The sequence below is a fragment of the Haliotis rubra genome, unplaced genomic scaffold (assembly GCF_003918875.1).
Source record: "Haliotis rubra isolate DU_JTF1 unplaced genomic scaffold, ASM391887v1 Scf137, whole genome shotgun sequence".
NCBI classification, from domain to species: domain Eukaryota; kingdom Metazoa; phylum Mollusca; class Gastropoda; order Lepetellida; family Haliotidae; genus Haliotis; species Haliotis rubra.
This window is the reverse complement of record NW_025765303.1, coordinates 1,083,873-1,107,542: the sequence shown is the minus strand read 5'-3', so window position 1 is coordinate 1,107,542 and position 23,670 is coordinate 1,083,873. Positions and strand designations below refer to the sequence as shown.

The 23,670-nt window shown below is 42.3% G+C and overlaps 1 protein-coding gene across 1 annotated transcript; it reads left to right on the top strand.

Annotated features, from left to right (window-relative positions):
- Positions 1 to 1,580: 1,580 nt before the first annotated feature.
- Positions 1,581 to 15,809, top strand: LOC124268237. Its single transcript, XM_046703276.1, has 7 exons — positions 1,581 to 1,654; positions 6,691 to 6,779; positions 12,546 to 12,620; positions 12,717 to 12,800; positions 13,433 to 13,664; positions 15,144 to 15,262; positions 15,715 to 15,809. The coding sequence occupies exons 2-7, from the start codon at positions 6,701 to 6,703 to the stop codon at positions 15,807 to 15,809; spliced, it is 684 nt and encodes a 227-aa protein (XP_046559232.1). The 5' UTR covers positions 1,581 to 1,654; positions 6,691 to 6,700.
- The last annotated feature ends 7,861 nt before the right edge of the window (positions 15,810 to 23,670 follow it).

Below are 23,670 nucleotides of genomic sequence, written 5' to 3'. Positions count from 1 at the left end.
ATCATCTACTGGCAACAAGTCAAATGTGTTCGGGCAACAATCATCTGCCATACAAATAGACATGCCTCTGTGCACACTATATCATTCTTTCTGCTGGCATGCTGACTTTTTGCATTAACACGATGTCAGTTCAACCAATCCACGGGGAGCAGGATCTCTCGACATCAGAATAGCTGACCATCACAAATGCTCCAACCATGGTCAACTGGTGAAAGAATATTCATGATTGGTTGCAGAGACTGTTTCCAAACATGGACTTGGTAGTTTACTCGTTCAATGTGATGTTTTAGACTGTTGGATGTTGGTGGGAGGTTTTCATTCAATATCTTGTGTCATCTACAGACATCACTGGATTATTTGGTACAAACATAGAACGCACAAACTGGCCACAAGATGTAATGAGTGTTTCTTTAACATGCAAATTGTCGCCCAATCGTGTCAATGTTTGTTGGTGATTTTCAGAGGACTTCTGTAAGTCAATTCCCCAAAATGGGACGGAGTAATAACGTACTTAAAATGAGATTGCCATACTAAGAACGGAATTGCCATACTACTAACACTTTTGGATAATGTTATGTCATCAAATGTGAAGCTTTGATTGACCCTTTCATTGAAATTTAGCTCTATTCCTATACTGTATTAAACATTAGACACCAAATGATTTGTTTGGATTTCATATCAGTACAAATTTAGTCCTCCACTAAGTATATGTAGTTAAACTACAATGGCGGGCATTTTGGCGGCCATTTTGAATTCTGGGTAATATGTAAACATTCTTAATAACATGCCGTCACTCTAGAAGTAAAGAGAAAACAAAAACAACTTGTTTTAGTAACAAAAATAATGTTATCTGCCATTAAATAAATCACCCTCACACATTTCCATGAAAAGTCGGAGAATCGCTAAAATACCCCTGTCTCAAAGAATAAGCTGTAAAACATTAAATTACCACGATATGACCATACAAAATGACTTGTTTTGTGCCCAAGCCATCACTCTAGGAGAAATAAGCGTCAAAACACATCAAAAGTATCAACTTTGGATGTAAATGGAAACATTCGGTGTTCATTTTTATGTAGATTTAAGTGCTGAGAAGGCAAAACACGACAAAACAAAATGGCGGCCATAATGGCGGCCATTTTGATTTTTTTTCAAAACAAAATTATGTCAAATAATTTCTACATCCTTTAGCAGTACACAGAAGTCAAAATGAAAGTGATCAGATTGATAGTAGTAAAACTATTAATGATTGACTTTGGGGTGTTGTCGGGCAGCAAACCAAATGTGACGAAAATGCCCCCAGACCCTCACCACATATAATGGCCTGTAAAAAACCTGATACCACAATCTGAGAGTATTACAGGCCTTTTCATGAGCCCAAGACATCATACTAACTGAAAATAGTGTCAAACAAAATCAGTACTGGGGAGGCTACGATTTGAAAATTTTCAGCTGCCTCCTCCTGGACTATTATGTCAGGTGTGAAATCAATACTGGGCCACATTGAATGGTGCTCTGTTCAATAAGCTTATGTAACGATTTGTTGTAGAAACAAACGTATGTCACATGATATTGACTTGGCATTCTCACACACATTCTATTTCAAGGGTAGAGAATCTCGCCAACAATATTCACAGAGAATTGTACATGAAAGGTAAGGTAAACATTTAATTGATACATATTGATTATAAGTTTGGCATGAAATGCATGTGGACCCGTTTAGCATCATCTGAATAAGCTTTCATGATGACAGCTATAAGTAGTCAATCTGAATGATCCAAACGGTCTATCACTGTGAAGTGCACAGGTAACTATCATGAACTGCACGTGCATTTACCTTTATGACCCACCACTGCCGCTGTTACAGGTCATTGGCTCCCTCCCTCTGCAAGCCATCTGCGTTCTGCTGTTTATTTTGTTGACAGTTACATAGACAGATTCTTTAATACAAATGCATAAAATCGGTGATTTACAATGTGATTAGGTTGTCTGACAAAACATCTACTTGCACAGTTTGAGATGGATTGGGTCGTTGGATGAAGAGATATTTACAAAAAACCGGGTCCACATGCATTTCATGCCAAACTATAGTGGAGAAGGGGCGGTGGGGTAGCCTCGTGGTTAAAGCGTTCGCTCGTCACGCTGAAGACCCGGGTTCGATTCCCCTGATGGGTGCAGTGTGTGCGGACGTATATGGAGAAAGTCCATTTCTGGTGTCCCCACCGTGATATTGCTGGAATATTGCTAAAAGCGGCGTAAAACCCAACTCAGTCACTCACTAGTAGAGAAGTGAATGGAATCGTATCAGTATACAAATATATATGACACCTTGAAAACTAAAATTCTTGTCCAAACCTAAACGAGACAAGTGTACCGGTAGGTGAAGGGTACCACCTGTGGCGCAGGATATGCTAGTATTTTTCGGGTACATCAGGTATCATCGCCATTTCAACCGTGAAGATCCGGGTTAGAATGAACCTTCAGTAACCCATGCTTGTCGTAAGAGGCAACTGACGGGATCGGGTGGTCAGGATCGCTGGCTTGGATGACACATATCATCGGTTCCCAATTGCGCAGATCGATGCTCATGCTGTTGATCACTGGCTTTTCTGGTCCAGACTCGATTATTTAAAGACCGCCGCCATATAGCTGGAATATTGCCTGAGTGCGGCGTAAAACTAAACTCACTCATCGCCATTTCATAACAGTTCATAAACAAATGTACCAATATACAAAGGCATATTTAGGGGCTTTATTTTCATAAAACTGCGATAGGGAGGTACATGTAATATAAACTAAAAACTAAGGTATAAAACATGTCTGCTGATTATTAACGAACTATCCGCATATGATTTTGGAAGGTACTTGTCGCAGTTATTTATTTGTATCACTAATGCCACACCTGTATTCTTACACTGATGGGGGCGGTGGGGTAGCCTAGTGGGTTAAAGCGTTGGCTCGTCACGCCGAAGAACCGGGTTCGATTCCCCACATGGGTACAATGTGTTAAGCCCATTTCTGGTGTCCCCCGCCGTGATATTGCTGGAATATTGCTAAAAGCGGCGTTAAACGAAACTCAGTCAGTCAGTCTTACACTGATGGACCCGTGAAGATCCGGGTTAGAATTGATTTTCAGCAACCTATGCTTGTCGTAAGATGCAACTAACGGGATCGGATGGTCTGGCTCGCTGACTTGGCTGACACATGTCATCGTATCCCAATTGCGTAGATCGATGCTCATGCTGTCGATCATTGGATTGTCTGGTCCAGACTCGATTATTTAGAGACCGCCGCTATATAGCTGGAATATTGCTGACTGTGGCGTAAAACTACTCACTCTCACACGAATGTATTTAGTTGGGCTCTTTTCGCCAAATTTCCCTCAGCTCACAAGCTTGTATAGACAGACAGTCAGTATACCTTCACTACTTTAGTTTACTGACATTTTCTCAGACAGGTGGCTCCCGAAATAAAACTGATTTTGAGGATGTTTATTTTGTTTACGCCTCGGTGTTGGGTTGGGGCGATTCACCGATGCACCGATACATCTCGATACATTAAAGTTTGATACAGCTATCGTATCGTCGACTGGTGTATCGATACAAAACGATACACAACTTTTTTAAAACACTTTTATCTTAAACATGTTAAAGGACTATTTAGAGAAAAATAGGTAAGCATGATAGAGTTTCTTTCTTGTATATTACAATAGTGTTATTTTTATACACAAATACCTTGAAATATATCATTCTAAATCTTAATACTGTGCCATTCTTTCAAGGTGTATGTATGGTGATACGTATCGTATCGCAGGTAAAATATCACATAACGTATCGTATCGCGACATAGTGTATCGTCCCAGCCCTACCTCGGTGTATAACGAATGGTTAAAAACCTACCTCATTCCATAATCACGTATGTCTAAGTCTGTTACTAATAAGATTTACCAGGTGTACTTGTGACAGTGCGCGTATGACATCACTGTTCGTTTTCGTCAGAATTAATGCTCTTTACAGTCATTGAAGTACATAGAAGTAATAGGTTCTCGAACATCATTTAATGAGTGAATTGTTTTCAAACCACGATGGGCGCTGGGGTAGCCTAGTGGTTAAGGCGTTCGCTCGTCACGCCGAAGACCCGAGTACAATTCCACATGCATAAAATGCGTGAAGCCCATTTCTGGTGTCCCCCCGCCGTGATATTGCTGGAATATTGCTAAAAGCGGCGTAAAACCAAACTCACTCATTTCAAACCACGGTGAATAGGTGAATTGATTTCAAACCTTGGATTGTTTGTGAAAATGGGACATGTTCATCCTAAGGAACAACATCTGCTGGAACTCCACAATGATGGCTCCTTTAAGTTTATTTTCTGTAAAAACAATGTTTGTTGTACTTTTGACAGCTTTGTTTGAGTGGCATTTTTAAAGTTGCTGGTATAGAGATGATCTCTTTTGACAGCTCTTTCACAATTATGTTTCTCTTGTATCAGCGGCCATATAATAGGTCTCGGCTTCTATACAGCTCTCGGCGTCGTTATCGGAGATTCAGAAATTAAGTTTAAAGCAGAATTTCCAGCTTTACTGTATGGTTGCCGGAGAATGTTTTAAATGTATCCAAAACAAGAAAAATGGTAACTGACTATAGGAAAAGTAAATCACCAAAGAGCTCTGTAAACATTCTGAGAGTAGGTGTAGAAGTTAATAATATACATACCTTTGCGTACTCTCGATTTAAAACTTACTTTTAATGCAAATACAGATCTTATCTGTAAGACAAATCTGCATCTGGTGTATTTGCTTCCCCACTTGTAACTTAGATAAAACTCTTATGATTGAGTGAGGTTAGTTTTACGCTGATTTTAGCAATATTCCAGCAATATCAGGGAGGGGTACACGAGAAATGGGCTCCACACATTGTAACCACGTGGGGAATTGTACCCTGTGTGACGAGCGAACGCCTTAACCAGCAGGTTACCCCACTGCCCAAGGTTACCACAGGACTCCAGCTATCAATTCCAAATGAAATGTGTGTATAACACATATACAGAAATGAAATATTTTTCAGAAAACCCAGCAAGTCTAAACAAAGTACTAATTAAATGTTACAAATGAACAGTTTTCGAAGATTTTTGCGCAATAAAAACCCAAACATAAGTGCTGGTTCTGCAAAACCACCTAGAAACTTTACACGTAATGGGACCTCCCCGTGATAAAAATATAGTGCTCTTTCGTTTAGGGCATGACAACTACTAAGGACAAATTTACAGTGCACTAAGGCACCTGATGAAGGAGCAATAATTAGCCCTGAAACGTCGTACAAAGAATATAACAAGAAGTTGTTATCTATTAAAACGTTTCATGTATTCATGTTCGTCCAACTTCTACATGCCTTTCAAGAACTGCATTAAGGCAGGTGGCAAACACAATATCTTCTTACAGTTTAGCATACCGCTAATTGCTGTATCTTAAAACAATACCAAACAAATGGCACATGCAAATGAATGTCTAAGAAATTCCTACACAACTGTCTGAGAGAAAAACTGCATTAGTAACAAAAATGTCCAGGAATGCTGCAGCATCTGAATGTAAGAGCACCTTGTATTCAGAAGCAATGGTTTCTTAAAACCGAAGAAGCTCACATCCAGCGTATCAATACTCTACATATTAGCAATATTCAGAGATATATTTATTACAGGGGTTGAAACCATACACGTTCATCAAGAGAAGTACATGTATCTCAATATTTACAAAGGTAAGTTGAGATGCAATACATACCATCAGTGAATTAGGGTGCCGCCAAGGCGGTGTGTTGCTCATTTTTCACAGTGAGTTAAATATGTGTTGTCTTTATCACTTTATAATTAATTTTATCAAGTGGTTTGTTTGATGTGAAATAGGTGTCTACTCAACACGCTTAGTCTAAGTTTCTTGACAGAATTAAAGCAACAAATATTCATGTCTTCAAATTCAGTTCATAAGCATCACGCTAGAAAGACACATCAGTTGTATAGCATTGTCATCAGTGTTTTCAATTAATTCAGATTAAGGTGACTGGAAAATCATCAGTTTCACAATTTTACACCCGTGAAGGTCCGGGTTAGAATTGATCTTCATCAAACCATGCATGTCGTTAGAGGCGACAGTGAGGCTCCGAGAACTTGGTAACACATGTCATCGTATCCTAATTGCTCCGACCGATGCTCACGATGTCAGTCACTCGACTGTCTTGTCCTGACTCGGTATTTTATATAACTGTAATATTGTTGTGTGCACTGTTAGAGAACAAACACTACAATACATCAAGATCGTTTGCATACTTCACTGATGGTCCCAAGTTGTTGATTATTTCCATTCAAGTGTAACCAGAAACTGATATATCTAACAATTTTGAAAATGTCATTTCCAAGTATAACCTACTCTGTTTAAAGAGGGGGCGGTGGGGTAGCCTAGTGGTTAAAGCGTTTGCTTGTCACGCCGAAGACCCGGGTTCGATTCCCCACATTGGTACATTGTGTAAAGTCAATTTCTGGTGTTCCCCGCCGTGATATTGCTGGAATATTGCTAAAAGCTGCGTAAAACTCACTCACTCACTGTTTGAAGAGTACAATAGAAGTATGTCATTCATATACATCTTTAGGTTACATTGACAAGAGTTATTTGCTAACTGTGTACTTTGTTTCGAATTTCAGGAGATTCAGCATGGCAAGGATCAAAGGCTTTCTGATATTTGGTGGAATTATGGCAGTCGTGGTGACAACGTTGCTTCTTTATAAACTAGGTAACTTGCTCACGGTTCTCAACTGAGTAATTATTGAATGACTTTTGTTTTGATGTTCACATTCATTCCTGACCCACTCGTGTTATTCCGGGACAAGCCGAATGGCGACTCGTGCCCCTCTGGAAGGATTTCATATGGCCGTATTCATGAACATCAGAACTACTTTAAACAAGAACGATAACTCTATCTCCTCGTTTGATTCATTCCTGACCTACTCCGGGACAAGCCGGATCTTCTTGGAGGTTACGGAGTATTATACAGAATGGGGATTCTGTTACAGGCCAACTAAGAGCGCCATTATATGCCAATTCCGCTTCCAGACCCCAGTATAAATTAACGATTTCGAGCAGAGACATCATTCGATGTACAGCCCAGACATGCGCCTTAGAAACTCCACCAAGGGGGTTTGTGGTTCTGTTACAGGCCAACTTAGAGCGTCATTATATGCCAATTAACGATTTCATCGCTCAATATACAGCCACCTGAGACATCATTCGATGTACAGCCCAGACCTGCACCTCAACGATTTCAGGAGACATCATTCGATGTACAGCCCAGACCTGCACCTCAACGATTTCGAGGAGACACATCATTCGATGTACAGCCCAGACCCCCGACATGCACCTCAACGATTTCCAGCAGAGACATCATTCGATGTACAGCCCAGACATGCACCTTAGAAACTCCACCAAGTGTGGGTTCTGTTACAGGCCAACTAAGAGCGTCATTATATGCCAAGTAAAAATTAACGATTTCGTCACTCAATGTCGGCAAACTCAATGCTCTCGCTAAAAGTCGTGGACTGAGGGGTTATTCCCGCATGAGGAAACTCCAACTGCTCACCTTGCTCGATATGAAATATACCAAACCCCCTACCGTGCGAGACCTCAAACTCCGAGCTAAAGAACGGGGATTGAGGGGTTATTCCCACATGAGAAGAGCCGAGCTGATCATCTTGCTGGAAGACACCAGGCCAGTCGAGTTGAGATTCGTGCAGACGGTGGGTAAGTATCTCCGGGGCTGGAAAATGACGGTTGATTCCAATATCGATACTGATACAGTCAAACCCTATATCGCCAGTAAACTATCGCGAAGAACTAGGCGACTTGAAAAGCATCAAGTACCAACTGACGATGAAAATGGAGCTCCAAAAACAGCAGACGGATGGCAGTACCGAGTCCATCGTTCCTTATTTCAGAGGCAAACAGGAAGTACTAACTCAACCAGAATTGATTGAATCCTCCATCGACGCGTCATTGCAGAAAATACAAGAGTCGTTGGAGAGATATACCCACAGTGGCTCTGGATGGGTGGTAGACAAAATCAACACTGTTTATCTCGACATGCCGCTCAGAGGTGGGTTGCACATACCAAAAAGGCACTCGTTAACCCCGAAACCAAAGGCGACGATGTTAACGATTACTGTGCAGTGGTGGCGGTCAAAGCTGCTACGCACGAACCAACGGGTAATCCGTGCAGGTGTTCCAGCTATCCACTGATCGAAGAATCCGGGTTTGACTTCACGGGTGTAGAACACTTAACACCCATCTCCTACTGGGCGCAATTCGAAAAGCAAAACAAGATGGCCGTCAACGCGTTTGGTCGCGAAGGCGACAAAACCATCGTGCATAGGATAAGCCCTGTGTGTGATAAAACCATGCGTAGAACCAATATATTCCTCATCGAAAAGACAGTATAACTACACGGCGATAAAAAACTGAGCTGGTTGTTGCACGATCAATCGATGCATAGAGAAAAGAAACACTTCTCAGAACGATGTCTGCAAGGCTTCACGCGAGCTGACCTGCTGCAAGCGCACCGGGGGGATTGCCTAGGTGTGGGAGAGACGGCAATCCGAATCGACATGCCTAAGGAAGGCGACAACATCTTGAAATTCACCAACCACAAACATCAGATGCCTGTGCCTTACATGATCTACACGGACTTCGAAGCCCTCATCAAACAGGTCGACCACGACGTGCCCGACACTGAGCAAAGTTTTACGTGCAAGACCCAAGAACACCAAGCCTGCAGGTTCGGGTACGTGGTCGTCCGATGCGATGGACAAATTAACGCTCCAGTCATCTACCGAGGCCCTAGCACGGCCGAACGATTCATAATGTGTTTGCAACAGGAAGAGAAAATCATTAGGAAAAGGCTGTACACCGCCGCCCCCATGCGCATGACACCGAAGGACAAAGTCGGTCACAAACGTGCTGAGAATTGCCATATATGCCAGGGACCGCTGAACGGGGATGTCGTGAGAGATCACTGCCACATCGACGGTCGATACCGAGTTGCCGCCCATAACGCATGCAACCTCCAGCTGAGAATCAACCCTAAAACAATCAACATATTGTGGTCTTCCACAATCTGAGAGGGTACGATGCCCACCTTATCATGCAAGCCATCTTGAAGGTCGGTGGTGATATCAAGTGCATCCCCAACAACATGGAAAAATACATCTCGTTCTCGCTCAACGGTCTGAGATTCATTGACAGCGCTCAGTTCCTCCTGTCGTCGCTCGATAGTTTGGTCAAAGCCAACGACACCTTCCCCATCACTGATCGATACACCGACGCCGAGACTCAGCCCCTGCTGATGAGGAAGGGTGTGTACCCATACGAGTACATGGATGATTGGTCTAAGTTCGACGAGACCCTCTTACCTCCCATCGGTCGATTTTACAGCAACCTGACCGAATCCCATATCTCCCAAGACGATTACGACCACGCGCAGAACGTGTTGGAGAAACTAGGCTGTAAGAATCTGGGTGACTACCACGACCTGTACTTGAGAACGGACGTGCTCTTGCTAGCCGACGTGTTCGAGACGTTTAGGAGGACGTGTTTGAAACAGTATCAACTCGACCCTGCATGGTACTACACCAGCCCCGGTTTATCGTGGGATGCGCTCTTGAAGAAAACCGGAGTTAAGCCCGAATTGCTCACGGATTACGACATGCACCTGTTCATTGAAAAAGGATTGCAAGGAGGGATCTCCATGGCCGCCCACAATAAGTACGTGCAAGGCTACGACTCTAGCAAGCCCACCAATCATCTCCTTTATCTCGATGCCAACAACCTGTACAGCTGGGCTATGAGTCAGTCTCTACCTACAGGTGGGTTTGAGTGGTTGGATGATGAGATCGATATCACGAGCATCACGCCGGATTTGGGGAAGGGTTACATCCTCGAAGTGGATCTGGAGTATCCCGAGGCATTACATGCTACCCACAACAGCTACCCGCTGGCCCCAGAATGGTTGATGGTCTGCCGAGACTGGATGTCCAACTATCAGCGGGACTTGTTGGGTGAGAACACACTGGCTCGGGTGGAAGAACTCGTCCCGAACTTGATGAACAAGACCAAGTACGTCGTGCACTATCGCAACCTGCAGCTGTACCTATCGTTGGGTATGAAGCTGGCCAAAATTCATAGGGTGCTTAAGTTTGACCAAAGTCCTTGGATGGAGCCCTACATCAGAATGAACACGGACCTGCGAAAGCTGGCCACCAGTGACTTTGAGAAGAACTTGTATAAGCTCATGAACAACTCGGTGTTCGGTAAGACGATGGAGAACCTGAGAAAACGGGTCACAGGCAAACTCGTGCGATCACACCAGGAGGAAAAACTCAGGAAACTGATCGCTAGCCCAGCCTTCAACCGAAGCAAGCTATTCGATAACGACTTGGCGGGGCTGCACATGAACAAAAGTCACATCAAGCTCAACCGGCCCGTCTACGTGGGGATGAGCATCCTCGACTTATCCAAACATCTCATGTGTGATTTCTACTACAACCGGCTCAAGAAGCAATACGGTGATCGATGCGGGCTGCTGTACACGGACACGGATTCCTTGTTGCTGGATATACGCACTGAGGACGTGTACGAGGACATGGCAAAACACATGCACCTGTACGACACCAGCAATTATCCCAGGACCATGCCCTACACAGCACGACCAATAAAAAGGTCCTCAGCAAGATGAAGGACGAATGGGCGGGCACACCCATCACCGAATACGTCAGCTTGAGGCCTAAGATGTACTCCATCCTGAAAGCTGACAAGGGTGAGATCTGAAAGGCAAAAGGGGTCAAGAAATACGTGGTGAAACAACACATCAAGCACGCCCTCTTCAAACAAGCTCTGTTCAAGAATAAGACATTCAAACACCGAATGAATGTGTTGAGAAGCGACAAACACAACATCTACGGCATCACCCTCAACAAGAAGTCGCTGTCGCCCATGGATACCAAACGGTGGATCGCCGCCGGCCGCATCAAACCACTGGGTGGGAGTTTCTGAGGCCCACCAGGTGGCTGTACATTGAGTGACGAAATCGTTAATTTTTACTTGGCATATAATGACGCTCTTAGTTGGCCTTTAACAGAACCCACACTTGGTGGAGTTTCTAAGGTGCATGTCTGGGCTATACATCGAATGATGTCTCTGCTCGAAATCGTTGAGGTGCATGTCGGGGGTCTGGGCTGTACATCGAATGATGTCTCTGCTCGAAATCGTTGAGGTGCATGTCGGGGGTCTGGGCTGTACATCGAATGATGTCTCTGCTGGAAACCGTTGAGGTGCATGTCGGGGGTCTGGGCTGTACATCGAATGATGTCTCTGCTGGAAATCGTTGAGGTGCATGTCGGGGGTCTGGGCTGTACATCGAATGATGTCTCTGCTGGAAATCGTTGAGGTGCATGTCGGGGGTCTGGGCTGTACATCGAATGATGTCTCTCGAAATCGTTGAGGTGCAGGTCTGGGCTGTACATCGAATGATGTCTCTGCTCGTTTCTGAGGCTGGGTGGCTGTACATTGAGCGATGAAATCGTTAATTGGCATATAATGACGCTCTTAGTTGGCCTGTAACAGAACCACAAACCCCCTTGGGGGAGTTTCTGTTGCGCATGTCTGGGCTGTACATCGAATGATGTCTCTGCTCGAAATCATTAATTTATACTGGGGTCTGGAAGCGGAATTGGCATATAATGGCGCTCTTAGTTGGCCTGTAACAGAATCCCCATTCTGTATACTACTTACGGAAAGGGTCGAGTGGTTCACATTATGTTGGAATTCATCTCCAATATCCACTCTATCACAAAATGTAAGGCATTTAATCGCCAGCAAACAAAGTCAGTCAGACTGGAGGCTTAAGTGATTGGGTGAGTAAGATAACTAATTTCGCTCCCATGAGGGTGCTGAGACCATTCAGTGAGACCATTACGCGAGGGCTGCTCAACGGAAACGGTACAGATTCATCTTTTGTGTCGTTTTGATTCAGACCTATCGGGTCCTGTTAGCAATTGGTAGCCATGTATTACTCCTTGGTGTCATCATCCCTTAGCCAGAGTGAATGTGTTTAGTTTCCAGCGTAGATCGATGCTCACAATGTTGATTACTGGATTGTCTGTTCCAGACTCGATTATTTACAGATCGCCGCCATGTAGCTGGAATATTGCAGAGTGCGACGTTAAACAACTAAACAACCACACACGATAATCGAATCTGGACCAGATAATCCAGTGACTAACTGAAATCATTGGCATTGATCCATGTACATGGCTTCCACCGACCTACACGCATACAAGTCAGCTAGCCTCATCACCCGATGCCCTTCGTCGCCTTTTACGTTTTACGTAAAGGATAATTGCGATTTCTTTGGATTGGCGTAATAGTTTGTCGTGTCATACCGGTATTTGAAACAGTTTATGATGAATTTCCTCAACATGTCTAAGAGGAAATATCTATGTTGTTATTGCAGATAGGACGGTTTTCAGTCGCGACTCCTCCGATGAGATGCATCATGTCTCAGACTTGGGGTTAAATCGTCAAGCAGGTAAGGTGATCATCATATTCATCGTATACAACAGCCAGCACTTCATCGGAAAGTAGATTGCGTCACTTATATTATCAATATGCACTTTATTTTCAGCTGGAACACACATAACAGAATTCCCACATGGAAAACAAGAGGCAAAGGAAACAGGTCAAACACCACACAGTCATGTCAGCACAGGTAAGGCTTGACTGCAACCGTTAATGTTAATATATATATGCCAAACTCCAGTTTCAAATTCGTAATGATAATCTGAAAATGTTCGGTTTAATAAGTGCCCACAAATAGCAACGACTCCAACAGGTTAAAACAGAATTCATAAATACAAACAATTTACTCCAGGGAATTATCGGTCTTGGTTTTATGCCAAGGCAGATTTCAAAATTGGTGAAAAGCTTATAATAATCATTTTATAATATTTTACAATTGTATTTCACCACTGAAGAGGTTAGAATTGGTCTTCAACAACTCATGCTTGTCGTAAGAGGCGACTAACGGGATCAGGTGCGCCTGGGTCACATGTTATTGTAACCCAATTGCGTAGATCGATGCTCATGATGTTGATCAACGGATTTTCTAGTCGACACCCAATTATTTACAGACTACCGCCATGCAGCTGGAATACTGCTAAGTGTGCCGTAAACAACAAACAAACTGAATTGTAGTCAGGAAAGGATTCATGAATAGAAAAATATTCTGTGCATAAAAGTAAGACATATGTTTTGATTATTTTTTTTTTTTTTTTTTTAATATTCTCCTGTTTTTGCTTGGCCAAAACCTGACTGAAAAACCAAACGTTTTTACAATTTTAGAAACTCCCTCCGCATCTTGTGTTGACTTATTTGAGGAGCTGCAAACCAAGAATCACCAGCTTCCCCGTACCAACGTTATCATACTGACGTACATGCGGAGCGGCTCGACTCTCACTGGGGAAATGTTCTCACAGCACCCAGATGTATTCTACGTTTTTGAACCAATGCATACTTTGAAATGGATCTGGTGGTCACAAAAAACACGCATGAACTTTTTTGACAGACCTTCAAGGTATGAATTGCTAACATGACTGAATTTATCAATTATATTAATTATTTATATATTAATTTATCATCCGCTTCAGTAACCCATGCTTGTCGTAAGAGGCGACTCACGGGATCTGGTAGACAGGCTCGCTTTGACACATGTCATCGTATCCCAACCACGTACATCGATGCGCATGCTGTTGATTACTTGATTGTTTGGTCCAGATTCGTTTATTTACCGCCGCAATATTGCTGAAATATTGCTGAGTGCGGCGTTAAATAACAAACAAACAAGAATAGTGATACAAATTACATCTGGATAAAAAGTCACTGAAAATCAGATTGAGTGTTGACACCGGGTGTTCACAACACGGGTAAGCAGGACCTGATGTATCGGCACCGGGTGTTCACGACACGGGTAAGCAAGACCTGATGTATCGGCACCGGGTGTTCACGACACGGGTAAGCAGGACCTGATGTATCGGCACCGGGTGTTCACGACACGGGTAAGCAAGACCTGATGTATCGGCAGCTTCCACTTCTTGGACCATTTCCATTTTGAAATGTTGTGAGTTCTGGGGTTTGATTTCCTGTTATGGTGATGCAGACAAGCGACGTGTCATGTCATGAAATTGCTCTTAATGTCCACCATAAACGTTCAAAGCGACTGGAACCAGGCCCTTGAAGGTGTCTCTTGTACTTTCGCCATTGTGTTTTGAAAAGGCGCAAGTGAATGTGGCAGTTTTGTAGACATGAATCCTTACATGTTCATACTTGTATGCAGATGACAGCAGTGAGTATGTGATTCTTTTCTAAAGCCACATCAGCAATATTGCAGCGATTCACGAGTTGATAACTCGAATTCGGTTTAGCGAACCTAGTATACGACAGTCCTCAGTTGCAGGTGAGGTGAAATGGAGTTAATTGCGCTCATATGACGACGTGCATGCGTGTGTATGTGTGGCTGCTTGTACTAGCCCAGACTTAAGCTGGTTATATAGTGCTAGCTCACTGAGATACCATGCCGCAGTTAAGCATAAATACCCCACTCAGAGACACTCTGAGCCGATGAGTCCCTGTTGTGCCGAGAGCCAGGCAGGGACTAACAAGTACCATATTTTAACGTCTGTTGGTAGGACGTGGCCGGGGATCGAGCCCGCTACCTTCCGCTCTCAGGGCGGACGCTCTTACCACTACATCACGGAGGCGGTCTCCTCAGTTGGAATATAGGCCAAGTCTAAAACCTCAAGTGGTAATTGGGTAAAAGATTTGGTCCCCAAATCCGTTGCTTAAAGGATCGCGTTGTCAGACTTGGTGACAGGAAGGTTGCCTGTCATCACCCCTGAAAAGCTTCAGTCGTTGCTCACAATATATATGAGGTGCCGATTATTTACATGCTGCGGTCTTATAGCTTAACCCCTGCATACAACGATAAACAAAGAAAATTAAAACAAGTATACATTGGTATATAATGATATTTCATCTGTATATCATTTTATTCCAGGATGATAAAAAGTTCAGAAGATTTTGCTAGAGCAGCCAAGGACATTGCCGACGGGTTTTTGAGGTGTCATCCAACTAAAATAGACGTTGCAACACTTAGTCAGCATCATTTAGGAAGCAGTAATGATACAAAACCTTACCAAATGTGTTTAAAGACAAATCCTGGAGTGTTGAAAATCTTAGGCTGCTTACCGATTCTTCAAAAGAAATGCATGGAGTCGGACGTATCGGTTATCAAAACGATACGGTTCCCCATGGGAGCGGTAGAGACGATGATGAAATCAAACCCATCCTTGAAAGTCATACACTTGATAAGAGACCCACGGCCAACAATCAAGTCTCAGATATCATTAGGACGAGATAAATGGAGCAACCTTCATTCCTACTCCAAAGAGCACTGTTTGAGGGTACATAGCGACCTCCAGGCTACAGAGAGGCTGTTGAAATCTCACCCTAACAGAACAAAACTTCTCCTGTATGAGGATCTAGTAGTCCACCCTGTACAAAACGTGAAGGATTTGTTTTCATTTGTGGGTCTGACATTTACAAGTGAGACGGAACGATTTCTCCAGTCGAGGACGAACAGCTCAGAAGACAAACACTGTACAACATGCACCCAGAAGTCAAATTCAACCATTATGACTCTGCAATGGCGAAAAGAGCTTGATTTCAATAGGGCTCGTATCATAGACGGTAACTGTAAAGAAGTGTACCAATTGCTGGGCTATTTGCCCGTAAATACTGCCAGCGAACTTGTAGATATGTCAAAGAGTTTGAAAACTGATAGGAAATTATAAAGATACGGACGTTATGCAGTTAATCGTGTAACGGTGGGTTAAGGGTACTGTTTTAACCCTCTTGTAATGTCAAACTATACGCAAAGAACTTAGTTAAGCATCGCCTGGCCCAATTGGAAGCTGCTAGCGTAGACTAGCCCTTCAGGGGATCAGGAGGCTGACAGGGGGTATGAGGAGGAGAGTGCTGGCTGCCATACAGTCACATGGAGGTTACACTCGGTACTGACCTCTATTCCAGTTATTTTGTCGTGTTTAATGAGTCAACGGATCATACGGGTCAACTCATGTTGTTCCATCGTGGTCACCACGAGAAATTTTATGAACGTGTTGAAAACCTATCACTACAATAAGACAGGGTGTGCTAAATTAAGTTTTTTGTGTATATATAGTTGCGGAATTTGTTGTTGAAATTATTGTACAGGTTCAAATGGCTGACAACAAGTCTTTATTATACAGGTAGGTTAGTACTACACGCATGACCAAATACATATTAAGCATATTGGTTAATAAGTGTGAAAAGAGCAATTTTTCTGTTCTTCCTGAGTAACAGGTTTTATCTCCAACATGATGTGTAACAAAAGTTCTGAAAACTTCTAAAACCCGATTTTTATTAAAAAGGCCTATATATTTAGTGTTCATGCGAGCCCAATATGTGTTAAGTCGTCATTTGGAAACGTGTCGTTTTTGGAAGGGATACTACATTGGTTCTCGGGCCCTCCGATTGGTGTCGCTGCACGTACTCGACCTTTAAACAATCGATAAAGAGCGTCCTTTAGTACACGGGGGATCTATTCAATTTAAATGAGGTTCTGTGTTTCTATCCGAAATTACATGTTTTCAGACACCAAACGTTTGGCTATTTCCATCATTGCAAGACTAGGGGAGACCGGGGTCAATTGTAACACGGGGCAATTGTAACAAGGGTGATTACTCTAAAAGTTTTCGCTCAAGCATAGTGTAGGTGAGCAGAGTTACTTCCCTTTGTTTTCCTGCAGTACACATCCGGGCGTTTTTCAGCTGCTCGTACATGGAGGGATACAGTTGAAGAAAATCGTTTTTCATATAGGAAAGTAAATTTTTCACAAAACGTCATAAAACGTTCTTAATGCAGTAAATGTTGTTGGGTATGAGATAAACTTTTCATGTGCAAAATTGAGGTATTACGACATCTTTTGAAGTAGAAATATTTGAGAAGCCTAAAGTGGTTAACATGTGACGTAGCATGAAACATGCCTACAACCATCGGGGGCAATTGTAACACTTTGTTACTGTATTTTCGATGTTATGTTAATACAGTTTTGCAAACATTATCCCTCGGGTGAAATGTTTTGGTGTTTCTGTTTTTATTATATTTTGGGCATGCCAAAACAAGAATTATATGCCAATAACATCTTAAATGACGATGATGACAAAGGTTTAATGCCAACCTATTTCCACCTCAATTGATCAAGATGACATCTTTCTACATTTCATTTTGATTGTACATGTATTTGGGAATTTGTGTATGACACACCTAATTGAACTGATTCGGAGGCCGTACGAAAATCGGCAGTGGGGTAGCCTAGTCGTTAAAGAGTTCGCTCCTCACGCAGAAGACCCGGGTTCGAATCCCCACATGGGTACAATGTGTGAAGTCCATATCTGGTGTTCCCCGACGTGATATTGCTGGAATATTGCTAAAAGCGGCGTAAAAAGCAAACACTCACTCACTCACCTAACGGGCATTACAAACAAATAAGGAAAGCGACGTATAGATTTGGAAGTATCCATTTACGTTTGTATAACAATTTTCTAGAAAGGTTAATTGCCCTTTGCAGAAACCACCTGGACAAGGAGAAATGAAACCACGTAAACTATTTTAAACGATAATTTGGTAAATACTTTGCCACTCAGTCCTTTGTGATGCCAACAGAGTCTTCCTTCTCAGTTCTCTCTAGTAGATTCAGTACAATCTTAAAATAGTCTCTCCAATCCGCATGATCAACAGAAGGGTAACTGCTGCGTTCATAACAGTTGACTCGCGACTAAAATATCTGACATGGGACCAGAAAATCTTTAAGAACCATGTGCTACAACATTACTAGTTACAGTTTCATTAAGTAGTTTTCCTGACACTCTTCATAATAATTGATTTTATAACAATGAATGTGTATAGCGCCAGGTTTCTACCATACGGTGCTCAACAGCGCTGAAATCACATTCAGATTATTATTACCCTGGATAACCCAAGTTGCCTGTGAGGCGCTAGAAGGTCAATAGTCACGTGACTCATCCCACCGGGTACCCATTTTCTGCTGGATTATCGGAGGCAATCTTGAACAAAATCACTTGAATATGGTGAGACCACATGTATCACACGTGCTTCGTTGAGGAGCAGGACTGAAGTCCGAGAAACTCTCTGGAGTCAAGCTGCCAAACACGGTCACCCATCCAAGACCTCTCCGCGCTCAACGTTGCTCTTCACGAACCTGTTGCCAGCAATGTGTTAAATATTGATGTTTAACAGTGATTTTAAAATAATCTCAAACCTCGTATTTCACACTCTTCAAAAATTCTCAATCTTTAATAACAGGAGCGACAAAACTCTTTCCACATATAAGAAATCTCTGCTAAATGTTTAGTCGATTGTACAGTCCGGACTGTATCATAAACAAATATTTGTTTCAGTAGTATTACAACTGTACGATGTTGTTTGTAACGCAATCGAGTCTGGACCAAACAAGCCAGTGATCGTCATGATGACAGAGCATGTGTTTATGAATCACTATGAAATAGTGATGATACCAGGTGTTCGCGAAAAGATCAGCGTATCCTGCCGCACCGGTGGAACCCGTCATAAATATATGCTAAGTCTAGTCAATTATTCTCCTGAAATAATTCGCGAACGTATGGTACCAGTCAAAATAAGGAATTGCATCGGGCATGAGTATGGTCAGAGATGCACCAAATTTGGAAACCATGATGAGTTTTCTGTTACGCTTACCATTGTTTTATGATGATATTATGATACAGATGACAAAGTTCATTAGTACCTATTGATGCATCATCCATATACTTGTTATGGAAGCATTAATTGAAACAGATTCTGACTTTTGTGTCTGGAGGTAGTATTTAAATTATGTCGGTGGCGCTACGATTACCTATTGCCCCGCTGTGCACAGGTTGTTGAAGTGCTCATATTCCATTCGTGTTTAACTCGTCAATACGACTGAGTATATAGCTAGAACACTGAACGTTGAGATTAGCGTCTTCGTTTGTTAATCATGGGAATACACTTTCTGCATCACTGAATAGACCCCCATCGACACAATGGATGCCAAACAAATTCTTCCAATATTCATTTATCTCTTTGTCTCAAGTTGAACGTGGAATGTTAAAACAAAACACGTCCTCGGCATCGCTTGCCCCAATTAACTCTGGAGTGTATTCATGATCATCAGATATAACTTCGCCGTTAAGTCCTTAAGGTGTCATTTTCTGACATTAAAACGTCCACTCATGAGATTACCGGTCTGCTTCTTCATATCGTCAGGGGCGGTGAGGTAGCCTAGTGGTTAAAGCGTTCGCTCGTCACGCCGAAGACCCGGGTTCGATTCCCCACATGGGCACAATGTGTGAAGCCTATTTCTGGTGTGCCCAGCCGTGATATTGCAGGAATATTGCTAAAAGCGGCGTAAAACCCAACTCACTCACTCACTCACTCACTTCATATCGTCACTTGAATTTCAAAAACCGCGCTTACAGGATATCCATTTCCTCTGACATGACGAGTGCTACTATCTGCAAAGGAACATTCGGTATGGATAAACGCATACCTTAAAATGATTTCACTGTTGAGATCAAGACACCTTGAATTAGACACAAAGAACCGAGTGAATGAATATGGTTTTATGCCACCTTTTGCAATATTCCAGTCACTTCACGGTGGGAGACACCAGAAATGGGCATCACACTTTTTACCCATGTAGAGAATCGAACATGGGTCTTCAGCATGACGATGTTCTAGACAGCCCCGTCTTTTGAAACATATCATGATGGACACCCATACACGCACGCACGCACGCGCTCACTATAAGTTGTATGCTTCTCTCGAGGGTAATTCGGTCTGATGTACACCTCTTTGTAGCAGTGTCACCCGAGCCGGTAGATCGCTACCGACTATTTGACATGTAAACAAAATGGCGTCTGCAACTCGACTGAATTTTTAAAAGTGGACCAAGCTTAACACTGGTATAAAAGTTAATTATGTTTAAGTTGAGTATATCCGTTGTAGGACACGGATATAACGAACTCAAGGGACAAGAAATTTAGTTGATCCGTTGTTCGCCATGACCGCCATCTTGGATTGTAGAGATGTAGAGACATGTATATGCTGAGGCTACAAATCTGTATTCTTGTACATGTACATTGACATAACATTGAAATTCTGAATTTATCATTCACAGACATTAGCTAGAACATGTTTAACAATCACAACAATCTCAACAATACATGTATATAACTTAATTACGTTTAACAAAGTCCACAATTTTGCTCTGCACACCACGTCTTGCAGACTTCATTTTGTCAACTGCATCACAGACATCTGCAAGAGAGTCGAAGGTAGAACTATCTGTACCTTCACAAACAAGTAGATGACGTAGTGTCTCTAATGCTGCATTGGCCTCAGCAAAGGATGGCTTCGGGCGAGGTTCATCATCTTCACTATCAGAGTTGGGAGCGGATGTGACAGTGGGCGTGGCAAACTGCTGGGCTACTGACGTCACGATCTCGTCTTCAGTAGGGCGTTCGGCTGTAACAACTTGATTGTCAGCATTGATGAAGTCGTCCAACGTGACATCTGCCGGGATTTCTTCTGCTTTATCTGACAGTTCATTCCACATAACTCTGAGGTCGGAAAGAACCATGTTGTCTGTATCATCGTCTGACGAATCTTCATCTCGCTCAGGAAGGGCGAGCCTCCCTTCCGATAGCAGTTGGCGATCGTCTTAGATGTGACCTGTCTCCAAGCGGCATGAATCATCAGGATGGCATCAAGGAGAGTGATTGTTTCCCCCACTACATTTTTCAGATTTAAAGTGAAGAGTTCTGTTTGGTTTCATTTTGTAGAAGAGGCCAGTTTCTTAAACTGTAGCTTAAATAAAGCAGTGAAAGTCGGAAAAATAAATCTGTACAAAGTGAACACAAAAACAGCTGATCGAACGGTTTTCGAACTCCGGGCACGGCATGCGTCATATTATGACGTCATAACATTGTTAGCGCTTCAGCTTCTCGGCGGAGAGCTTGGCGGTTACCGTGGCAGCGGGTAATATCTCTCTCTCTCCTCATAACGAATTCAAGATAAATATGCATGGCGTTATCTCGAGTCCTTGAGAAGAAATAAGTGCAGACTTGTCACGATTTGTATTGATCATTTCCATTTAAATCACCTGTTGTATTCTTACGGTACTTGCCGCCGAGTCAATCGTATTGCTGGGAGTATATAGCACCCAGTCTGTTAACTGATCTGTCTGGCCCTCTGGCCAGATATCTCGAAGTCTCGCTTGGCTCGAAACACAGAAGTCCGACTGGCGAATCCATCCCTAACCGCTATTGTCAAAATGGCGACAGATAGTTCCTGTTGAAATTGTTCTGTCTCAAATTGTAACCATGACGCATCTGATGGAATGATTCGCAAATATACATTTCAGTTCAACTTTTGGTTTGCTTTTTCCATATAACTGAGATTAAATTGAAAATGTAACGATTACGGTTTGGTCCAGACATCATACAGCTACATAACGGTGATCTGGATTATGTCAATGTAAAACAGTTAGGTTTAGACACCATACAGCTACATAACGGTGATCTGGATTCTGTCAATGTAAAACAGTTAGGTTTAGACACCATACAGCTACATAACGGTGATCTGGATTCTGTCAATGTAAAACAGTTAGGTTTAGACACCATACAGCTACATAACGGTGATCTGGATTCTGTCAATGTAAAACAGTTAGGTTTAGACACCATACAGCTACATAACGGTGATCTGGATTATGTCAATGATTAGGTTTAGTCACGATGATCTGGATTCTGTAAAACAGTTAGGTTTTTAGACATGGTGATCAGCTACAATGTAAAACGATGATCTGGATTCTGTCCATGTAAAACAGTAAGGTTTAGACATGGTACAGCTACATACGGTGATCTGGATTATGTCAATGTAAAACAGTTAGGTTTAGACACCATACAGCTACATAACGGTGATCTGGATTCTGCCAATGTAAAACAGTTAGGTTTAGACATGGTACAGCTACATAACGGTGATCTGGATTATGTCAATGTAAAACAGTTAGGTTTAGACACCATACAGCTACATAACGGTGATCTGGATTCTGTCAATGTAAAACAGTTAGGTTTAGACACCATACAGCTACATAACGGTGATCTGGATTATGTCAATGTAAAACAGTTAGGTTTAGACACCATACAGCTACATACGATGATCTGGATTCTGTCAATGTAAACCACATGTAAAACAGTGATCTGGATTCAATGCATGACATAGACATGGTACAGCTACATAACGGTGATCTGGATTCTGTCAATGTAAAACAGTTAGGTTTAGACATGGTACAGCTACCTACGATGATCTGGATTCTGTCCATGTAAAACAGTAAGGTTTAGACATGGTACAGCTACATACGGTGATCTGGATTATGTCAATGTAAAACAGTTAGGTTTAGACACCATACAGCTACATAACGGTGATCTGGATTCTGCCAATGTAATACAGTTAGGTTTAGACATGGTACAGCTACATAACGGTGATCTGGATTATGTCAATGTAAAACAGTTAGGTTTAGACACCATACAGCTACATACGGCGATCTGGATTCTGTCAATGTAAAACAGTTTGGTGCAGACATCATTCAGCTACATAACGGTGATCTGGATTATGTCAATGTAAAACAGTTAGGTTTAGACATCGTACAGCTACATAACGGTGATCTGGATTCTGTCAATGTAAAACAGTTAGGTTTAGACATGGTACAGCTACATAACGGTGATCTGGATTCTGTCAATGTAAAACAGTTAGGTTTAGACATGGTACAGCTACATAACGGTGATCTGGATTCTGTCAATGTAAAACAGTTAGGTTTAGACACCATACAGCTACATAACGGTGATCTGGATTATGTCAATGTAAAACAGTTAGGTTTAGACACCATACAGCTACATACGGTGATCTGGATTCTGTCAATGTAAAACAGTTTGGTGCAGACATCATTCAGCTACATAACGGTGATCTGGATTATGTCAATGTAAAACAGTTAGGTTTGCAGACATTATGCAGCTTCATAACGGTGATCTGGATTATGTCAATGTAAAACAGTTAGGTTTAGACATGGTACAGCTTTATAACGGTGATCTGGATTATGTCAATGTAAAACAGTTAGGTTTAGACACCATACAGCTACATACGGCGATCTGGATTCTGTCAATGTAAAACAGTTTGGTTTAGACACCATACAGCTACATAACGGTGATCTGGATTATGTCAATGTAAAACAGTTAGGTTTAGACACCATACAGCTACATAACGGTGATCTGGATTCTGTCAATGTAAAATAGTTAGGTTTAGACACCATGCAGCTACATAACGGTGATCTGGATTCTGTCAATGTAAAACAGTTAGGTTTAGACATGGTACAGCTACATAACGATAGTCTGGATTCTGTCAATGTAAAA

Excerpts from the sequence above, each read along its gene's own strand:
- LOC124268237 (XM_046703276.1), top strand. The coding sequence starts at position 6,701 with ATGGCAAGGATCAAAGGCTTTCTGATATTTGGTGGAATTATGGCAGTC. Across the intron at positions 6,780-12,545 it reads GTTGCTTCTTTATAAACTAG|ATAGGACGGTTTTCAGTCGC; the intron begins GTAACTTGCTCA and ends TTGTTATTGCAG. Across the intron at positions 15,263-15,714 it reads TCAGCATCATTTAGGAAGCA|TCGAGGACGAACAGCTCAGA; the intron begins GTAATGATACAA and ends CGATTTCTCCAG.